General features: G+C 55.3%; 6 protein-coding genes across 6 annotated transcripts; 3 read left to right on the top strand and 3 right to left on the bottom strand.

The window, feature by feature from the left end:
- Positions 1-173: 173 nt before the first annotated feature.
- On the top strand, positions 174-3434 carry FIBRA_01431 (uncharacterized protein; the record flags this gene model as incomplete). The annotated part of the gene is made up of 13 exons (XM_012323306.1): positions 174-280; positions 482-560; positions 612-834; positions 890-1026; positions 1075-1429; positions 1479-1573; positions 1629-1925; positions 1978-2074; positions 2120-2303; positions 2359-2699; positions 2749-3044; positions 3091-3156; positions 3210-3434. 13 exons carry the CDS (start codon positions 174-176, stop codon positions 3432-3434), a joined length of 2502 nt encoding a protein of 833 aa, XP_012178696.1.
- A 188-nt stretch (positions 3435-3622) lies between these two features.
- On the bottom strand, positions 3623-7962 carry FIBRA_01430 (uncharacterized protein; the record flags this gene model as incomplete). Its single annotated transcript, XM_012323305.1, has 11 exons — positions 3623-3692; positions 3747-3859; positions 3913-4025; positions 4078-4120; positions 4176-4316; positions 4366-5144; positions 5201-5848; positions 5903-6047; positions 6108-6663; positions 6719-7765; positions 7808-7962. The coding sequence occupies 11 exons, from the start codon at positions 7960-7962 to the stop codon at positions 3623-3625; spliced, it is 3810 nt and encodes a 1269-aa protein (XP_012178695.1).
- A 321-nt stretch (positions 7963-8283) lies between these two features.
- Positions 8284-12208, top strand: FIBRA_01429 (uncharacterized protein; the record flags this gene model as incomplete). The annotated part of the gene is made up of 13 exons (XM_012323304.1): positions 8284-8596; positions 8626-9128; positions 9184-9389; positions 9453-9622; positions 9684-10156; positions 10212-10370; positions 10437-10856; positions 10917-11002; positions 11061-11351; positions 11423-11618; positions 11688-11698; positions 11758-11904; positions 11965-12208. The coding sequence occupies 13 exons, from the start codon at positions 8284-8286 to the stop codon at positions 12206-12208; spliced, it is 3219 nt and encodes a 1072-aa protein (XP_012178694.1).
- A 424-nt stretch (positions 12209-12632) lies between these two features.
- FIBRA_01428 (uncharacterized protein) lies at positions 12633-13607 on the bottom strand (the record flags this gene model as incomplete). Its single annotated transcript, XM_012323303.1, has 5 exons — positions 12633-12800; positions 12871-12900; positions 12952-13066; positions 13119-13275; positions 13343-13607. 5 exons carry the CDS (start codon positions 13605-13607, stop codon positions 12633-12635), a joined length of 735 nt encoding a protein of 244 aa, XP_012178693.1.
- A 330-nt stretch (positions 13608-13937) lies between these two features.
- FIBRA_01427 (uncharacterized protein) lies at positions 13938-14767 on the top strand (the record flags this gene model as incomplete). Its single annotated transcript, XM_012323302.1, has 4 exons — positions 13938-13943; positions 13996-14408; positions 14463-14583; positions 14642-14767. The coding sequence occupies 4 exons, from the start codon at positions 13938-13940 to the stop codon at positions 14765-14767; spliced, it is 666 nt and encodes a 221-aa protein (XP_012178692.1).
- A 629-nt stretch (positions 14768-15396) lies between these two features.
- On the bottom strand, positions 15397-17507 carry FIBRA_01426 (uncharacterized protein; the record flags this gene model as incomplete). The annotated part of the gene is made up of 9 exons (XM_012323301.1): positions 15397-15829; positions 15882-16040; positions 16106-16433; positions 16497-16524; positions 16578-16868; positions 16929-16958; positions 17015-17237; positions 17284-17317; positions 17381-17507. The coding sequence occupies 9 exons, from the start codon at positions 17505-17507 to the stop codon at positions 15397-15399; spliced, it is 1653 nt and encodes a 550-aa protein (XP_012178691.1).
- Positions 17508-17577: the final 70 nt, after the last annotated feature.

Raw genomic sequence — 17577 nt, 5'->3', positions numbered from 1 at the left:
AAAATGTAAAAAGTCTGATGCATATCCGAACGGTTGCCTGAGTTTCTCCCTCAGGCGCGAGTCTGTCTGTACTAATTGACAATCGAGTCGAGCGCGTCGCGCGGCTCGCGCGCCAGTGGCGCGACTTCTCGATGTTGAACGGACAGCGTCCATGAACACGCATTAGTTTTATGATGTCTTCTTCCCTTGAATCTCTTGTTAGTTCCTTGGTTCCTAGGGCTAGACACGATTCCCCATACAAGCAGGAACTACTGGACCATTGCCAGGAGATCCTCAGCAGGTAATGCCTGTCTTCCAAAGTTCCACCATCCCCCAGTAAAACCCTGCTCGGGCACTCAATTTACAAGATACGAGTATACACTGACGTCTCGAAGTCACATAGGCCATGGGGTAGATACAGATATTGGCCATCTTGCGGACTTGATCAAGAGGCATCGTTGGTTGATATCTCGTTGTCCCTTATCTGGACTCATATTCATAGAATCTCAGTCTTGCAGTCTTCCCCTGACGGTGTGACCACTTTGCGATTTACGAACCTTCTGTCGAGGCTCTTGGACCAGGTTCGTTGACTGCCGCCGCCAATTCTCCTGCTGTTGACATGAACAACACAGCCTGTTCTCTCCAGAAAACATGCGTCCTTGCAGTTTCTTCATGCACTATCACTGTCATCAAAACTATCCGCCACTTCGCAGCCTTTCTTGCCCTCTCTTGCTCCTCCTCCGCCAACTCGGCCCACCTCAAATGCAAATACCCCGGCTGACTCGTCACCCCCTGCCAGATTGCCGAAAGGGAAGTCAAAGGCGGACGTACTACGGGAATATCGTAGCAAAATCGGTAAGTCGTATATGCCACATGCCACATTCTGTCCGTTGCCTCACTACAGTCAAAGGGCGGCCTCATCTTCCGGAACATCTGATCTTGAGGGATACCCTCTACTTACTGCAGGGCATTTCGGGGAAGTATGTACATTTCGCACCATCCATCGACCCGGACGGAAACAATGAGCTTGTGTTTACCGACGATCCGGTGGGTTCTCTTCGATTGTCATTGTATTTTTCTGACTGTCTCGTGCAGAAATATCTAATCCCCGCACCAGTCAAAGCCCTGGTTCACCGGCTTGCCGAAGTCGGCCATCTCTACATGAGGGTTGACGCCTTTGTGCAAGAGCGGGAGGGGAAGATGGGCGTGGGGATGATTGAACAAAGTCTCTGCCATCATCTCCAGACGCAGCTCACCGAGTATTACCGGCTAATTGCTGTTCTCGAATCCCAAATGACAATAGGTACAAGCGTGGAGGATTCATCGGAGACAGAAGAACCGAGCACACGTGAGGAAGAGAGTGGATTAACTCTGAAACGATTAGACGTCTGGATCACAGATTGGAGACTCAGGATGCGAATGATGAGCGTATGTGTTGAGGGTGCTCGAGGTGGGCGACATCACATCGCACCTTTAACCCAACAGCTAATACTTTTCAGGCTCGCATGGGGGTGCACTTGTCAATCTCATCCACGGGTATGCAGACAACGGTGATCCGTTCATACGCAAATTTACCGATCAATTACTAGAAGAGGTAAACTGAAAGCTCCATTTCTTTATAGCTTTGTGTCACTTATGTAAATGTATAGGTTTCGAAGCCATTCTTCGCCACATTGCACAAATGGCTGTTCTCGGGCGAACTAAACGACCCTTATTCTGAGTTTTTTGTCGCGGTAGATCCAGAGCTGGCCCATTTGCAGTACCTGCAACCAACCGCCCGGGATAGTGCCGGGCAGCTATCTGGGGATGGTGGATTTGGCGATCTGGGTGGCGACGGCGAAGACGTGTCTGGCGAACGCGAGGGAGGTCTGAAACTCTGGGAGACCAAATATCAGTTCCAAAAAGATATGCTTCCTGCTTTTGTGGGGGAAGCGTTCGGTCGAAAGGTGATATATATCAAAGCACTGCTGGTTCAAATTTTCTCATCAGTCCCCGTAGATATTTTCGACAGGAAAAAGCCTGAACTTTATCAGGTATACATGCCAAGATAGCGATTGGGTTGCCACGCGGGAGAAACTCAGCAATACTGGCGGCAGTAAGTCATGGATTCCAAAACTGATTCATAGCTCATATTTTGCAGCTCTCAAGTACAGTGATATAGTCGGCCTAGAGCGTTCCATCGATACTGCATACCAGATAGCTAGCCATCGCCTGTTCGAGGTTTTCTTTGAAAAGTACACACTACTCGATCATTTGCAGGCTCTCAAACACTACCTCTTATTGGGATATGGTGATTTTGCGGATCAGCTCATGGAAACTCTCGGGTGCGTTGCCCTGTTCTGCTTGCACCTACAAATCTTGTATGACATCGAGTTTTAGACCAAGTTTGGCGAGACCAGCCAATACTCTGTACCGCCACAATCTAACCGCCACTCTCGAATCAGCTATCCGGTCGTCCAATGCGCAGACTGATCCCGCTGACGTTCTCCGGAGGCTTGACGCCCGCATGCTCGAGTACTCCCATGGAGAGATTGGCTGGGATGTGTTCACGCTGGAGTACAAAGTCGATGCCCCGATCGACACTGTCCTGGATCCCGAGGCAATGATGAAGTACCTAAAGCTATTCAACCATCTGTGGAAGATCAAGCGGATTGAAAGCACCCTGAGCAAAGGTTGGATGAGAATGGCTGGCGGTGCAAGGACGTTTCTGCGGGTTCCGGGTTAGTGCACTTGTCAGCGTAGTCGAATCCGTTTGCTAATGACGAATAGAGCTGAACAACGATTGGCACCAGATCCGTATCGTCATGGCGGAGATGATACACTTCATCCGGCAGATGGAAGCGTATTGCCAACTTGAAGTCATTGAATGCTCATGGAAGGTCCTCCTTGAATTCATACAGAAGAAGGAAGGCGACCTCGACGCCCTCATTGAAGCCCATCGTGCATATCTCGATCGGATGGTCAAGAAGGTGCTGCTGCTGAGCCCCAAAGCTGGGAGGGAGGAAAATCTCCTGAATCAGGTGCGAGACGTGTTCGCAAATATCCTGCAGTTCCGTGAGGCTACGGTGAGCGATCCCGGTTCTGGTTTGGCGTTCTGCTGACATGGCGCAGGACGACTTCTACAATTATTGTCTCTCTGAGTCGGCGAGGAGGGACTCCGATCTGGACGCGGAAAGGGTAAGACGCCCATATTCTCTCTCACCGGTGTCCTTTGTCATGAAATCTTTCAGGGTGTGTTTACCCATATTCAACAAGGCACCGACCGAAGACACAACTCGGATGCAGTGCACGGCATACTTGCGCGAGTGCGGGACTATGCCGCAACTTTCTCAGAGCGGGCGCAAGCCATCGTCCAAGGACTGCAAGGCCATGCAGATCTCGACTGTCGTTTCTTGGGAATTAGGCTGTCATTCTCAGATTTCTATAGAACTAAAAAGGAACAACAACGGTCGTAGGGCATCTACCGTTTCGTTTGAGGATCGTAATCATATTTCGTATGGTAAGCATTACATGATAACATTAGGAATTCGGTCATTGAATGGTTAGTATGTGTAAACAGGTCTAGGCAGTTCTATATCGTAGGGGAGTACTTCAACGAAGCAGATGTGTCCGTCATGTTGTATCGTATTGCTAACTCGTAACTCTAATCGTGAGGAATTGGTGTGCCCTTGTAGAGTTTCAAGTGAAGCGAGCTACAAATGACCGACACAGAGCTGTGGGATAGTCTGAATCAGACGGACCGTGGAGCGATATTAGATAGGACTTACGAAAAGGCCATAGCTAACGAAGCCCACACAGGCGGGAGCCTGGCATTACCCGCTGGGTATATCACACCAGCTGCGATCGGTACAGCAACAACGTTATAGCATGTCGCCCATAACTGAGCCAACAGGTGAGTCTTCGATGTCAGTTGAAGTTTAGGGGAATGCTCACGAAATTGAACTTGACCCTGTTAAATACTTTCCTTGACAGGTCGGTCAGAGTCAGGAGCGAGTACAGGTTTGCCGATACAAGGATGAACGCGGCGCTGGAGAGCGCCACATCGCCTAAGGCTATAGTTAGTAATCCTGCTGCCACCCTTCCAAAACAATCACTCACTCCCTGAGCCAATTGCAATTCCGACATCAGCAGCTGTCAGAGCCTGAAAGGACTATTGAGTACTCCCATGTGCAGGGACCGAGAGAATCGGGACATACCGGTGCGTCATTGATACCGTCGCCAACCATAGCCACGACGCAGCGCTCGTTGACCTTCCGCTTCCGGAATCCAAAGAATCTCCGCCACGACTTCCGCTGCCTCCTCATCCCGACTTGTTGTAGCCACTGGATCTTCTCAGCCTACCGAGACCGTTAACCCCGAGTCAAATCGCAGAAAGGTAGCACTGACCTTCTCGTGAGGGAGCACGCCCGCGATCACATTCGTCTCGGAAATGCCCACCGTCCGCGCGACGGCCTTGGCTGTGATCTCGTTATCGCCCGAGATCATCCAGGTCCCGATGCCCTGCTCGTGCAGACGCCGGATGACCGCCGGTGCCTCCGGTCTGAGCGGATCGGCGACAGCAAATATGGCAGCGGTGCAGAACGCCGGCGACTCGACGGAATCGTCGCGGATCGAGAGCAGGACCACGCTCTTCCCTTCTGCCTTCCATGCGTCCAGCTTGTTCGCCAGCGCCCCGCCCGTCGCGCTGCCGTTCACGTCCATCCACGCTTCGTTTCCGATAATAGCTGTACACTGAAGAGCGGCGAAGCGGACCTTGAGGCCACGCCCGGGAACTTCCTCGAACTCCTCGCCGCTCTGCGGGGCAGCCGCATTGTCTGCGCAGTACTGGCGGATGGCGGTCGCAAGGGGGTGGGAGCTGGCAGACTCGACCTCCGCGGCGATCCCGAGCACAACCTCGCGCGTCAGCCGCGGCGACGCGTCCTGGGCGACAATCTCGGCGTCCGTTACACGCGGCTCGCCCCCCTCGGTGAGTGTCCCGGTCTTGTCGAAGACGATGATGTCGAGCTGTGCGGCCTCCTGAAAGGCCTCGCCTCCTCCACGCGCGAGGATACCGTGTTTGGCGGCGAGTCCCGACCCCACGAGGAGCGCTGTGGGCGCGGCGAGGCCGATGCCGCACGGGCACGCCACAACGAAGACGGAAATGGCGAACTCAAGAGACCAGACGACTGTGCATCACGCGCGTTAGCTCGCTGCCCTCACTGATGAAAAGTGCATCACGTACCCCAGCCTCCGACGTCGATGTCTAGGTAGCTCTCGGGCAGGACACCGCCTAGCCCGAGGCCGAGCCAGACGACCCAAGTGATCACCGCTAGTAACGTGACGACAGGGACGAAGTAGCCCGTGAGCATGTCCGCCGCGCGCTCGATCGGCGCACGACGGGTCTGGCCTTCGCGGACGACCTGCACGACGTGATCGAGCATCGTCTCGCCGCCGATCGCATCAACGCGCACATCCACGACTCCCGCCTTGTTGATCGTCCCGACAAACACGTTGTCCCCGACCTGCTTCTTCACCAAGCGCGACTCGCCCGTCAGCGAGCTCTCATCGAACGCGCCGCCGTCTCCAAAGGCGACCGTCCCGTCCGCGGGCGGGCTCGCGCCGTTCTGCACGCGGACGACGTCGCCGACCTCGAGGTACTCTGCGTCGATGCGCTCCACCTTCATGCCGTGCCTCGCGGCGAGGCTGGGCTCCTCCTTTTCGACGCTGCCCTTCTCGAGATCGACTTCGGTTGTAGACGACCTGGAGCTTGGAGTTTCGTTGGACGGCTCGGACGCGGGGACGATGACGAGCGCAGACGTCGGGCGCAATTTGCCCAGGGCAGTGATGGCATCAGCAGTACGGCCCTTGCTGTAGGCCTCCAGGTACCGTCCTGGGGGAATGGTCAGTATGCTGATAGCCGTCATCATAAGAAAAGCGCACTCACCGAGCAGCAGAAACATGGACAAGAATACGACCGAATCAAAGTAGGTTGTTGTGTCACCCATTCCGTGAGGCGAAGGCGGCTGAGAGCCCGCGAGGCCAAGTAGCGCGATGGACGCGAAGTACGCCACAGATACACCGGTGGAAACCTAAGCGATCCCCACCGTTAAACAGGCGACTATAGGACGAGGAGGAGAAAAGGCTCGTACCAGCAAATTCATGCTTCCGAACCTGATAAATCTCCGCAGCACTGGCGTCTTGCTTCCGGGCCTCCACAGCGCCCAGATCTCCTTGATGCTGCGGCGATGGAAGGTGCCTGCGCTGTAGAACATGACCGGCGTCGCGAGGAAGAACAGCGACCAGGTCGCACGGGACGCGTTCCCCGACCACATGGGGCGCTCGAACCACTGTCGGCCTGTGTTCGACGAAGGGAGGAGATCCATGTACACGATACTGATGATGAACGTCGGGATAGTTACGATCAGCGCAAAGAAGAACCGCTGGAGGAGGTGCCGCTTCTCGCGATCCTGCATATACCGTGCACGGTCCTCGAGGGAGGGCGGGTGGTAGATGGATACTGTGAACGGCGTCGCCGACTCGGGGGAAAGGGAGATGGCGCGAATGATCTGCCGGAGGGTAAACGCTGGGGGTTCGGGAAGGTAAGAAATGCGCAGGATGGGGTCTGTATGCGTGGTGAGGGGTTTCTCTACCGTAACGCGGTCGCCGAATGACGAGAGTGCGTTCATCACTTTCTGCGGGCAATGTCTGTTGAAAAAATTTGTCAGCAATGGACTATATGCGGGAGGCAACCGTGACCTACTGGCAGAACATGCCCTCCACGCGAAGGGATACGGTACGCGGGCCTAAATGCACCTCTTCCTTCTCACCAGGTACGCTCAGAGGCTCAACTCTGATCACTTCGGCTTCGTAGCCGGCGTCTTCGATTGCCTCCACGACCTGTGTAGCGATCTCCTTGCGCTCGACTACTACGGTGGCAGAGCCCCCGAGGACGTTGACGACGACTTCAGAGACTCCCAGCACGGCAGATACCATGTCCGTTACCGTGTTGGCGCAGGAGGCACAGGTCATGCCGCCGACAGACAGCGTCAGACGCTGTGGGCCGTCGGCTTGCGGGCGGGATGCCTGACGTGCGGTGGGTGGGGCTCGGACAGGATCGACGCTGATGACCTCTGCTTCGTACCCAACATCCTCGATGGCCTCGATGACTCCGGGGACGAGGGCGGCATTGTCTGCTCTAAGCGTGGCGGAGTTACCAAGGAGGTTAACCGCAACATCCGAGATGCCGGGTAATTCTGATAGCGCGCGGGTGACCGCGGAAGAGCAAGACGCGCAGGTCATACCTCCGACGGAGAGTGTGACATGGTGTTGGCCGTCAGCAGCAGTGGGGACTGCTGGCGCCGGGGGAGCGGCCGGGAGAGGGGACGCGGGACGCTTTCCCTTGCTGTCCTCAACAAAGGACGAATCGTCTTTGATGTCCTTGAGCTCGGGTAGCTCTGTAAGCGTCTCTTCGCCAAACTTGTCGCGCCCGGCGTGGGAGGGGCCTGCCTCGCGCTGCATGTGCGCGCTGTGTTCCGACTGGCAGAGGGAGCATTGGTCAAAGTGCTTCCTGGACTTGCCGGTGAGAAGGGCAGGCAGACGGGCGATGCTGTGGGGGAATGAAAGGGGGGGATGCGAGGCGGTTTCAACGGGCGTGTCGACGATATCGAATCCGGCCTCGTCGATGGCAGCCTTGATCGCTGAGGGGGAGAGGGCGAGCGAGTGCTTGATGGTGACTATCTGGGTGACAGTGGATACATCGACGGACAATGGGGCGGGTGAGAGCGTCGACAGGGCATCTTCGATGGTCCTGACGCAGCTAGAATAATGCAACGGTTAGTGAACGATGGACGATGTAAAGATGACGGAGATGCATGCATGCCTTGCGCAGTGGAGGTTTGAGACAAAGACGGCGGTGGTGAAGTCGGAGGAGGGGGAAGGGAGGTCCATCTTGAGCTTGGGATGGGGAGGAGGACGCGAGCGAGGAGAATAAGTAGGGGACGCCATGGCAGGCCGCGTGTGTGGGAGATGAGGATGGCTGAGCGTGTGCGAGCGAGAGACTTAAGGCCGGCGCAGACGCTTGTCCACAAATTGGCTCGCACAAGTGCCTCGTCCAATCACGGCGCGCGCCCATTCGACGCACAATTCGCGCAATGCGTGCTCTCGTAAGCCGCGGACTCTGGACACCCCGGGACCGCGCGGGTGGTCCGGGGGCCGTGTGTGGCGTGCGGGCAAGGCTTCGTGGGGAGGCCGGCGCGGGGAGTGGCAGGAGGCGGCCATGTTTTTCGCTCTCTCCTTCCCTCACGAGACGTGCCCCAGGCTGGCCCCATGACCGACAGTCCGACCACCTCGCACGATCATCGTCTGTCTCGTATGAGTCTGTTCTATTCCCCGGAGAGGTCCTCTCCCCGTCGTTCCCAGTCCGTTCTCACCAGGTCCTCCTCCACCTCCCCCAATGGCTCCCATTCAGACATCTCTGCCGCCGCTGAGCAGGGAAAACCCCCCATCATCCTCGGCATATGCGCCATGGACATCAAAGCCAGGTCAAAGGCCATGCGCGAAATTCTAACACGTCTCGTCGAACGCACTCGCGGCGCGATCGAGGCCAAGGTTTTCGGCGACAAGGTTATCCTGGACGAAGGTCTGTCCGCATCCGCTCATCTCGCCCAGAGGATCTCCCGCTTACCTCCTCTGTTCACCTTTTGCTTCCGCCGGCGTCTTATTCACCAGATGTCGAGAATTGGCCCCGCTGCGATGTTCTCATCTCGTTTTTTTCCACCGACTTTCCGCTCGAAAAGGCCATCTCCTACGTCAAGCTGCGTAACCCTTTCTGCATTAATGACCTCCCACCTCAGGCCCTTCTTTGGGACCGTCGTCTGGTCGGCACTGTACTCGACCACCTCAAAGTACCCACACCCCGACGCCTCGAGGTCTCTCGCGACGGTGGTCCAAAGGTCGACGATGAGCTCCGAGAGGCCATGAAGAGAAAAGTTGGCATCGAGCTTGGCGGCTTCCAGGTCACTCCAGAAGTCACCATGACCGAAGACGGAAACGCGATTGTCATTGACGGTCAGGTGATGGAGAAACCCTTCGTGGAGAAGCCTGTCAGTGGCGAAGACCACAACGTATACATCTACTTCCGTGGAGGTGGCGGCCGCCGTCTCTTTAGAAAGGTCAGCCCCTCACTGACAAACTGGATCATGTGTCTCAGAAGCTCATGGCATCCAGGTCGGGAACAAATCCAGTGAACTGGACCCAACCCTCAACTTCCCCCGAACTGACGGCTCGTATATCTATGAGAAATTCGTAGACGTGGACAACTCCGAAGACATTAAAGTCTATACAGTTGGCCCTGATTATACCCACGCAGAGACGCGCAAGTCTCCCTTCGTAGACGGTGTCGTTAGACGTAATACCGAAGGTAAAGAGATTAGGTGAGCATCTGCATGTAGTCACGTCGCATCCTACGTATTAAAATCTGATTGGCACGTTCACAGATTCATCACACACCTGAGTGATGAAGAGAAGGAGTGGGCCTCCCGCATAAGCCAGGGCTTCGGACAAACAGTCTGCGGCTTTGATATGCTCAGATGCGAGAACGGCAAGACCAGCCAAGTGATTGACGTAAACGGCTGGAGCTTTGTCAAGGGCAACGAGTTTTACTACGGTAAGGACCCTACCCATTCGCGCACGGGGCCCCTTGCTAATGCAGATACTCCCGGGTGCAGACAGAGCAGCCGAAATCCTCGCGAACGTATGCGTGCAGGCCTCGGCCTCCGTCGAACGCCCCCTGTCAACAGCCGAAGGTACAGCGGAGGAGTCCCCAACATGGCTACTCAAGGCAAACGTGACCGTTTTCCGGCACGCCGACCGCACACCTAAGCAGAAACTGAAGTTTAGCTTCCCTATCGGCGAGTCGTGGACCCAGCCGTTCGTCGAGCTGCTCAACGGAGAGAAGGAGGAGATCATTCTCCGCGAGCGAGCGCAGCTCAGCCGCATACAGACTGCTGTCGAGGAGGCCAAGGGCCTTGGCGCAGACGGCGAAGATCTGGCAAAGCTCACGCAGTTGAGCAATGCACTCTTCAGCAAGATCGAGCTGCCGGGAACAAAAGCGCAGCTGAAGCCAGTGTATTCGAAGAAGCATGCAGGACAAGTGAGGAAGCTGACCAAATTGACCCTTGTGTTCAAATGGGGCGGCGAGGTGTGCAGGTCAGTAGTCATCGGTTTCGGACCGTACTGAGCTTTTGTGTCTACAGTTTACCCATTCTGCGAGGTATCAGTCTAGGGACCTTGGTGAGAACATGAAGAAGGACATCTCCATCATGAGTGCGTATCAATTTGATATTGCCCAGACGGCGTCATTGAGCATTTATGCGATTGGTTTTGCAGACAAGGACGTTCTCAAGAACGTCAAGGTGAGCCCATTTCGCTATGACCTCACATCATAGTTGATGACCACGATTTGATGTTGCCGCTTCAAGATCTATACGTCCTCAGAACGTCGTGTCGTCGCATCCGCCGAAATCTTTGCAGCAGCCCTCTTTGATACCAACCGGGATCCCTACCCGTTATCATCGACTGGCCCACCTCCGAATAGCGGAAGCTCCGCGCGCTCTTCGCAGGACGGTAAAGATGGTACCAACGGGTCGACCTTGAATGTCACTAGCGGCAGCGGATTCCGCCCTGGGACGCCCCGACGAGACCAGTCGGTGCCATCTGGGCAGAAAGCACCGAAGCTCATCGTGCGCAAGGACTTGCTCGATGACTCAAATGCGGCCAAGGACCTTATGGACGATGTCAAGAAGCGGCTGAAGATACTTTTGCGCCCTGGTGAGCCTGACAAACGACCTGAGCTGACATGGCCCAAGAGCCTCAAGAAGGAGCCCGTTGAGGTTGTCAAAGTCCGTTTTACCGTTCGCTCCGATCACATTGTAAGCCGCTTATGGGATTTTCGCACACAGGAAGTCATTGAACTGCTGAGGAGTTTCCGAGACATTATGCGGAAGAACTGGGAGACCCTCAACGTCGATAAGATCCAGGAGCGCTGGTGGGCCGCTCCCATTTCAGCCTGTTGCCGCGTTCTTACTCATCGCACCTCTGCTCAGGTGCTGCGGCGACGAGCCCTGGCTGTTCCGCGAACGGTGGGAGAAGTTGTTCGAGGACTTTTGCGACGTGAAGCAGGAGAAGTTCGACCCCTCGCGTGTGTCGGAACTCTACGACACTATCAAGTACTGTGCGCTGCACCACCGTACCTTCCTCTTCTCGATTTTTAGCGAGAACGGCCAGATGGGCGCACAGCCGCCGCATGACCGGCAGCTGCATGAGCTCTATGGGCGTGCTAAAGCGCTCTTCGATCTCGTTGCACCGCAAGAGTATGGCATTGAGCCGGAAGAGAAGTGAGTGGTTTGCCTCATTCGCGTCCTACAGCCTGCGCTCTCGCGCTGCTAACTTGTTTGATATCCGACAGGGAGGAGATTGGCGTGTTGACGTCGCTGCCTCTGCTACGTAACGTAGTCGAGGACCTCGAAAACGCGCGGAACAACGAGGAGTGCTCTCTCACACTGTACTTCACGAAGGAGAGCCATATTCACACGTTGGTCAATCTTGTCTTGCTCTCCGGCCTGCCCATTGCGAATCGGCGGATACCGGAGCTTGATTATTGTGTATGTGGTCTTTTCTGCATCTGCTCGTCTATTCGCTGATCTATGTCCAACCTTATATCTGGCACATAGTCCCACATTACGTAGGTGTCCTCCGCACGTGTTGCAACTTTGCAACCCACTCACGCACCGCACCGTGCAGGTTCGAGCTCTACGAACGCAACCACGGGCGTGGCAAGTCGGACAAGGAGTACTCGATCCGTCTCTCGCTGAGCGAAGGCGCCCATTCGTCCAACGTGCTGGACTCGGCGCTCGACGCGCGGCACTCGCTGAACGTGCAGCCTCGCCGGTGCGTCATCGTCGCGCGTTCTGCCCGGTCCGAGATCTGACCCGATCGCCCCGCGCACAGGAAGCTGACGCAGCACCTGCCGTACAGCCTCGTGATCAAGAAGCTGTCGAAGCACTTTGACCGGGTGACGGACGTGAGTGGCATCGTTCCGCCACACTGCCCGCTCCGCGCAGACGCTGACGCTAACGGGGACGTGGCCGCCGCACCTGCACAGGACGACGACACGGGCCCGGACGAGCCCTTCGAGACGATCGACGCGCTGAGCTTGCCCGTCGCGAACCAGACCCCGCAGGATGATCCCTAGCAATTACAGCTGCCCATGTCGGTGCGCTCGCGCCCGTCCCCGCCGTCGTCGGACCACTCGTGGCCGACGGCGCGCTCGCCGTCGCTCAGCATCGGCTCGGAGCAGCCCTCGATGTGCCTGCCGATGGGCTGGTTTCCCCGGCTTCTATGCACGCGATCGACCATGAAGTGAACACTCCAATTTTGCATATTTCGATTCTGGCGGGTCCTGATATGTGACGTGCTTATGCTATCATATGCGCCACTTTTATTTAAAATAACTGCTAGTATAATGGCTGGGTATCTTACAGCGAGGATATCACGAATGTATGTACAGTACACGCCCCAAGGCGACTACGGGCGGTATTGCACCGTTTGCCGCGTAGTTTGCTTAGTATTCCAGGCACAGGACCTGAGCGGCTCAATAAACATCATACTCATTGCTATCATGAAATTGTGGCTTCATGCCAGTCTTGTAGACCGAGCTTGGCACGGAGTGTATCCAATTGATTGGGCTTCAACTCATGAAAATGCATTCCTTGCGGACCCTTTCCAGCCATGGAGGGATGGTCGCTGTCAAACAGTGCAGAAGCAGACTGTGAGAGCATAGATGACTGGGTCGCAAGTGCCGCAAACGAGGATGTTGTGTCGTGGTATCTGCGTCACGGGGCAATGAGTACGTACGGCCAGGAGCACGAGAAAAGGTCTTACAATCTAGCAGGGGAAGTCAGTGAATCATGATATATAGCTCCAATAAGAGCGCACTTGCCTGTAGGCCTCCTTGTTCAGGCACTCGGATTCTTTGATCTCGTCGAGCGCCTGCTTTTTGAATGCCGCCTTGATCCAGTGAAGGACGTCAAATACGTGATGCTCTTTAGGTCTACGTTCATCACTGGTAAGCGCTTTCCCCTGACTACTGAAACAAGACGCACCTCCACGGTCGGAAACGCGGCGCCAAGTTGAACATACCGTCCTGCTGCGAGATGAGGGGGTGGAAGACATCTGTCAGGAACTGGATCACAGGCGGACGCTCGGGGTAATTGGGCGGGAACGTTAGTCGGAATTTAAGAATGGAGTCGGTGTAGTAGCCTGACATGACCGTTACCGCGGCTCGTTCGCCTTGCCAGCTCTGACTGCGGGGAAAGAGGCTACGGACCTTGGTGCACGAAGAAGACGGCGTCCCAAACTAAGAGATCTGTCACCGAGGGGGTGATATACATGCCCAGAGGGCAGTGCCCGGTGTATCTGAGCGCGGCATACTCTAGGGAAACTGCTGTACGCGTGAGTGCGGGGCTGGCGGACTCGACGAGAGTGGTGGCGCTGGTGGACGACGGAATGCGCGAGCCCGGCCTTTGTCTGCTCTTTGTTGGCGAGGAGAGGTCGATGGTGGGTGAGGCCACCAGGCCGCTGATTCCGAGCATGTGCGAAGGGGTCTGGGCTCGGGAGATAGTACGGAGGACGAGAGAAAGACGGAAGCGCTGCACGGACGCCGCCTCGCGCGGACGGCACAGGCACTCGACATCACGTGCACAGCCCCGGGTCGGGAAGAGTCGTGCAGACGCCGGTGTCCCTGCCCGATCCTGCCCGGGCTACGACGAATTGGTTGGGATGGGCCACCGACCCGTCCGATCCTGCGTTCGCCATCGCATATAAAATACCTTGCACTTCTCCGAAATCTCCATCATCGTCTCCTACTCCCTCTCCTCCCTCCCTCCTCTCCTACTTGCTCATCCTTCTCACTTCAACTCATCATGAAAGTTAGGCGACACTGCACTTTCCTTTTTTGCTTTCAACTCACCTTCTGTTCAGTTGGCCACTCAAGAAGAACTCGCAGGCCACCATGCAGCCACCGTCCGTGGTGCCGTCGAGGGTGTCGTCGGCGGTCTCGCCCTCTCCGTCCCCGCATCCATGTGGATGCACCGACGCTGGCCAGCTTACCGAGCCCTCCCCATCCAGCTCAAAGTCATGGGCGTCATTTTCGTAGTCGCGCCACTCTATGCTATCCAGGCAGAGCGTCGCGGTGTCGAATTTGACCAATCCACTTGGACTGGCGCCGGCAAACTCGAGCTCGATCGCCAGGAGAAGCAGGAAATCTCTCGCTGGACCCAGCTGAATAGCTCGGAGAAGCTCAAGGATTGGGCGACGCGCCACCAGTACCAGATCATTCTTGGTAGCTGGGCAGCCAGCATGGCTGTTGCTGGTGCCATTGTCATGCGCAACAGGTCCGTTTCGCTCAATCTACACTTCGATCCCCACTGATCACGCATGGCTCACAGGCATCAGACTGCGTCACAAAAGATTGTTCAGGCCCGTATGTGGGCCCAGGGTCTGACGATTGGCGTCCTCATCGGAGCCGGTATCCTCACCCACTCGCAGCGCCAAGAGGCAGCAGAACACGTAAGTGGTGCTCATTCCTGCATTTTGCGGCAGTGGCTCACCGCTGCTGCTCTCACAGCGTCCCGTCGACCACACATGGCAACATATGGTCGAGGAATTCCAAGAAGAGGAAAAGCTCGAGCAACAAGCAAAGCTACGACACATGCTCCCGTCTTCCCCAGCGTCGGCATCGGCGTCAGCATAGATGGACTCACCACACACAACTGTTCCCCCTTCACGATCATCATGACTTGTATTCTTCCGTGTGTTGCTACACTACTTCACGCCTAATGACAGGCTCCGATTGACTGGCTAGACGGACACGCCCCAGGCCTAGATCACTTTATTGTTACACTTGCATGATATTTATCCCCTTCATATAATGTATCACTCGTTTGCACAATCATACAAAGTTCTTGTTTCCGTATCGTCTTCGGTGCGATCTTATGAACCGAATTGTCGCCACATACGGCGTCTCCTGTATGTATGTCATCTACTGGGTGATGTCATTTGGATCAATTCATCAAGGTGAATGTTGTCAACTGCAGTGCGTGTGAGCTGGCCCGGAACAGGAGATATTTATACAAGTATCCTAATTCTGTTACATGTGCAGTGACATAAATAAGTACAACAGGACTGCCTTTACAGATCGGGGCATTCGAAATATTTTTATCAATGTGGGCTTCCAAAGAGTGAGAATAGCGGGACCTCCCACTGCGTATATACGACGGGATTCAAGCAAAAGCAAAAACATATCGTCGCGCCAGATTCAGGCCACTCGACCTTCGCGGAAGGGCTTACTAACACCAGCAGGCAAGCAACTATAGCTGCGCCTCACTCTAGAAGCCACTCAGGCCGTCCACTCCGGCCAAGCTTGCCAGAATCCGGGGCATTTGTCGTAGTGGTTGCGCGCTTAGATCGCAGCGCGAGTCTCGCCCCAGTACGCCAAGCATCGATTTCCGAGGCGACGAGGCTAGGGGACGGGTGGTTGATGGGGTGGATAGAACGGCTGATCAGGCGGCGAGGGATGACGGGTGGGCCTTCAGGGTCGCTGGGGGAACGAGCGTCTTTGTCGGGCTTTGACTGAACGCCAGCGTCCTTCTCCAACTGTGTCCGTAGGGTCCTGATCTGCTCACGCATGAGACTGGAAAAGGTGGCTTTCGCGTTGGCGTAGTCGTAACTGCAGCTGTAGCCATCGTCAATTTCGATGTCGTCGTCGCTCTCGCCGCCATCGTCTGCGTCGGCAAGCAAAACCAGAGTCGAGACGCTGAATGTGGTCATGTTAGAAGGCACGACGAAGGAGGAGCAGCGGGACACACAAAGCCTCCTTCAGATACGCAAAGCTGAACTTGTCCGTCGAGGCCGCGATTTCCTCTACGAGGCCGTTCGGGAAGTCGACGGACTTGTTGCTCTTCAGCTTGTTCTGCCAATACCTTGCATACATCGTACGTTCCTCGCGATCCGGGTCATCGAACCGGCTAGAGGCCAAACTTGATTAATTACCCAGTCTCCTCGTATCTCTGCACGCGGCGCATATACGCACTGTTTCCTGTCGAACCTACTTGGGCGCCCGCTGAGCGCAGGATCCAGGCGCTCAAAGTGATTTGTCGACCCGATCACAAGCAGGCCGTCGTTGCCCTCGAGCCCGTCGAGCTGGTTCAGGAAGAACGAGCGGTTCTCATCGGTGATCAATGAATCAAGGTCCTCAAAGACCAGCACACATGGTGCCATCTCTCGCGCCTTGCGGAAGACGTTCGCGATGGCTAACTCGCCGCCATTTGAGCTTTTGAGAGACTTGACGTAGAGCGGCGCAAAGCCTTTCGCGTAGCAGTCTTTCATGATCGCTTTCACTGTGATAGTTTTTCCGTTGCCTGAGATCGATGTTTGTGTGGGTTGAATGAGACAAGACGCATGCAAAGTCGTGTATGACCCACCTGGAGGTCCGAGCAGTATCATACCTCGCTATCGGACGTCAGGATTCGCTGCCTTGAAAACGAGAACCTAAATATGCTCACCTTCCACGGAATAGAGAGCGACTGGAAAAGCTTCTCGGACTGGAAGAACCCAAATACATCCTTCTTCATCGACTTTTTAAACTTTGGCTTGAGAATGATATCGTCCCAGTTGGCTTTTTGCACTTCTTCCCACAGCGCATGATCCTTCGACCATGTCCTATTGTAGACCAGTATCTCTTCATGGAGCTGGTTCTTCCAGGCGGCTGCCGCTAGTAGGAGCTCATGTGACCGTTTCTCGGGACCTTCAAACAACAAGTAATGCTGTTGTACTTCCGTTATGTATCGAGGATACTGGTAATGATGAAATGGTCGACAGGTTGTATTGCAATCAAGAGCAACTCAAATATGTACCTGAACAGCATACAGGATAAACTCAGCGTTCTATATGCAAGATCAGTATGCGATGCACAGGCGGTGTACATAAAATCAACACGCACACCCCACTTGATCCGGTAGGACCCAAACTTAATGTCGTTAGAGAAAGATCCGAGAGCTTGTCCCATGCGGCGAGCAGGTGGAACAAAGTGCAGTGAATTGATAAAATCATCGGGTGAGTTTGCGGTCTTGGATATGAATGGAAAGCCAAGGATGTCGACATCGGGGGCATCCTTGAAGAGGACTATGGAATGATTCGGATAGAGCCTGCGCAGGGCTCGTGCGCTACGCTAAATCAGTAGTGTGCGCGATGGCAGGAAAATGAATGTACCCGTAGGTTGCAGGCCCTTCAAACTTTGCTGAGGCTAGGGTGTATGCACTGAGTCTGCCGCAGCACGATGATGATGAGCTCGTTGCACACGACTCACCTTGGTCAACCCAGGGATCGTAGAATGGATCTCCGGAGTTTGCCTCCTCGTCGAAAGTGACGTTGACGAAGGCATCCTCGATCTCTGCGAGATTGGCTGGAGCCTCGGATGCAGACGATTGAGCCATGATGGAGGTCGAGAGCGGCACCCTGCGCGGGTCTCCATTGTATAAGTACAGAGACGGTGACAGATGGGAT

The sequence above is a fragment of the Fibroporia radiculosa genome (assembly GCF_000313525.1).
Source record: "Fibroporia radiculosa TFFH 294 genomic supercontigs, scaffold650, whole genome shotgun sequence".
Classification (NCBI taxonomy): Eukaryota; Fungi; Basidiomycota; class Agaricomycetes; order Polyporales; family Fibroporiaceae; genus Fibroporia; species Fibroporia radiculosa.
Note: the sequence above shows the minus strand (reverse complement) of the source record. Positions and strands in the feature narration are given on the sequence as shown.